This window comes from Austrofundulus limnaeus, unplaced genomic scaffold, assembly GCF_001266775.1.
Source record: "Austrofundulus limnaeus strain Quisiro unplaced genomic scaffold, Austrofundulus_limnaeus-1.0 Scaffold60, whole genome shotgun sequence".
Classification (NCBI taxonomy): domain Eukaryota; kingdom Metazoa; phylum Chordata; class Actinopteri; order Cyprinodontiformes; family Rivulidae; genus Austrofundulus; species Austrofundulus limnaeus.
Window position 1 is genome coordinate 2,125,126 of NW_013952462.1, and position 1,823 is coordinate 2,126,948.

Consider the following 1,823-nt stretch of genomic DNA (forward strand, 5'->3'; position numbering starts at 1 on the left):
TGGTCCCACGGCCCTCTGTGGCCCAAAGTTAAAAACTGTTGTTCTTTTGAGGCCCTCAAGATGGCGCTGTGGGCCCATGGGTTAAGAATCTCTGCTCTAGTTGACCTTGTCTCCATGCTTGATGAGTCTGTTTTGTGTCTTTTATCAGTTTAGCTGCCTGATCTCTGCAGTGTTTGCTGACTCAGCAGTTTGTTTTCAGGCTGACGTCCTCCTGTTGTCGAGCAGCGAACCTCACGGTCTGTGTTACATAGAGACGGCCGAGCTAGACGGGTCAGAAACACACATGAACATCTGAAGCTCCTCACAAGAAGAGGTGTTAGAAAGTCCTTCAACAGCTCTTGTTTTCATTGCCTTGCAGAGAAACCAACATGAAGGTGCGTCAGTCGGTACCAGTCACAGCCGAGCTTGGTGACCCCAATAATTTGGCAACGTTTAACGGTGAGATTTGGGAATAAATTCATCTCCTCTGCATTTCCTCTACGTCACCTTTGATAACCGTGATGTTCTAGCTGTGTAAATCAGAAGTTTTCCATCTTTACTCTCCGACACATGAATAATTGAAAAGGCACACAAAGCAGTCACACTTTCCGTCCTTCTCTGCCACCGCTAAATGACAACCTCATCATCATCCCCCACCCACCGGAGAAAGAGCTTTGAGTCAGCAGAGCACGCCCACTCACTCCTCACCTGCCCAGGAAAATGCATTACAGCAGCAAACCAGCCCACACTTGGCCTCGTATCGCCTTACAGAGCGTGTTTGTGTGACAGGAAGATGTGCAAATAGGTTTGAGAAGAACTGAATTTGGTGATCATGTAGTGGTCTGTAACTGAGGTTTGTGTGTGTGTGTTTTGTTGTTATCGTGGCCTGTATTTGTGTGCAGGTGAGGTGGTGTGTGAGCCTCCCAACAACAAGCTGGATCGTTTTTGTGGGTCTCTGTACTGGCGGGACAGAAAGTACCTCCTGACCAATCAGAACATGCTGCTCCGAGGCTGTGTCCTCCGCAACACCGAGGCCTGCTACGGCCTGGTCATCTTTGCAGGTGTGTGTGTGTGTGTGTGTGTGTGTTTGTGTGTGTGTGTGTGTGTGTGTGTGCCTAACAGATGATGTCATTGATGTTTGGAACGACTCATCACTGTTCTGTTTCTGTCCCAGGCCCAGATACCAAACTAATGCAGAACAGCGGCCGCACCAAGTTCAAACGTACCAGCATCGATCGTCTGATGAACACTCTGGTCCTCTGGGTGAGACCATCTCACTTTCATGGCTCTGAACTATTCCAGGACATGATCTCAGCTGCTTAAATTTACTTCCATCTGTGTGTGTTGTAGTAACACACTCTGCTGTGGAATGATCCATCCGCTTCGGATGTTATCATCCATTAAATGGACGTTATTAGCGGTGATCAGTCCCATAGAATGGCTTCAGACTGTCAGTTGGTTAATATGAGGCATAAAGCCACTAAGGTTATGTTTAGAGAAAATGACCTGGGTTACGATAAAGTACTGTAGACTGGACTCTAGCAGATTGTTGCCTTCCAACGTATATGGCACTGGTAACCCACTAGGGGGCACTGTCGGGACAGTCTGAAGCTATCCTTTGGGACTGATAACCACTAATAACATCCATTTAAATCAGGGGTTCTTAACCTTTTTGACCTCGGGGCCCAATTTGTTGAACATAAAGTGGCACGAGGCCCAGTCAGACATTACTAATGTACGGATCAAAATGATAATTATTATAAATCTTGGTTCAAGTTTTATTGTATTTACATTATAACTAAACTATCATAATTAACATAACTAAATTAAATACACTTACAGTT

The 1,823-nt window shown here is 45.9% G+C and overlaps 1 protein-coding gene across 4 annotated transcripts in view; it reads left to right on the forward strand.

The window, feature by feature from the left end:
* Positions 1 to 1,823, forward strand: part of atp8b2 (ATPase phospholipid transporting 8B2) — a 44,325-nt gene that overhangs the window by 18,142 nt on the left and 24,360 nt on the right. For all 4 annotated transcript variants that reach the window (XM_014009698.1, XM_014009699.1, XM_014009700.1 and 1 more), the window contains 4 exons: positions 200 to 270; positions 359 to 438; positions 882 to 1,040; positions 1,154 to 1,242. In XM_014009698.1, coding sequence (XP_013865152.1) covers positions 200 to 270; positions 359 to 438; positions 882 to 1,040; positions 1,154 to 1,242 — 399 coding nt within the window. The remainder of the gene's footprint in view (positions 1 to 199; positions 271 to 358; positions 439 to 881; positions 1,041 to 1,153; positions 1,243 to 1,823) is intronic.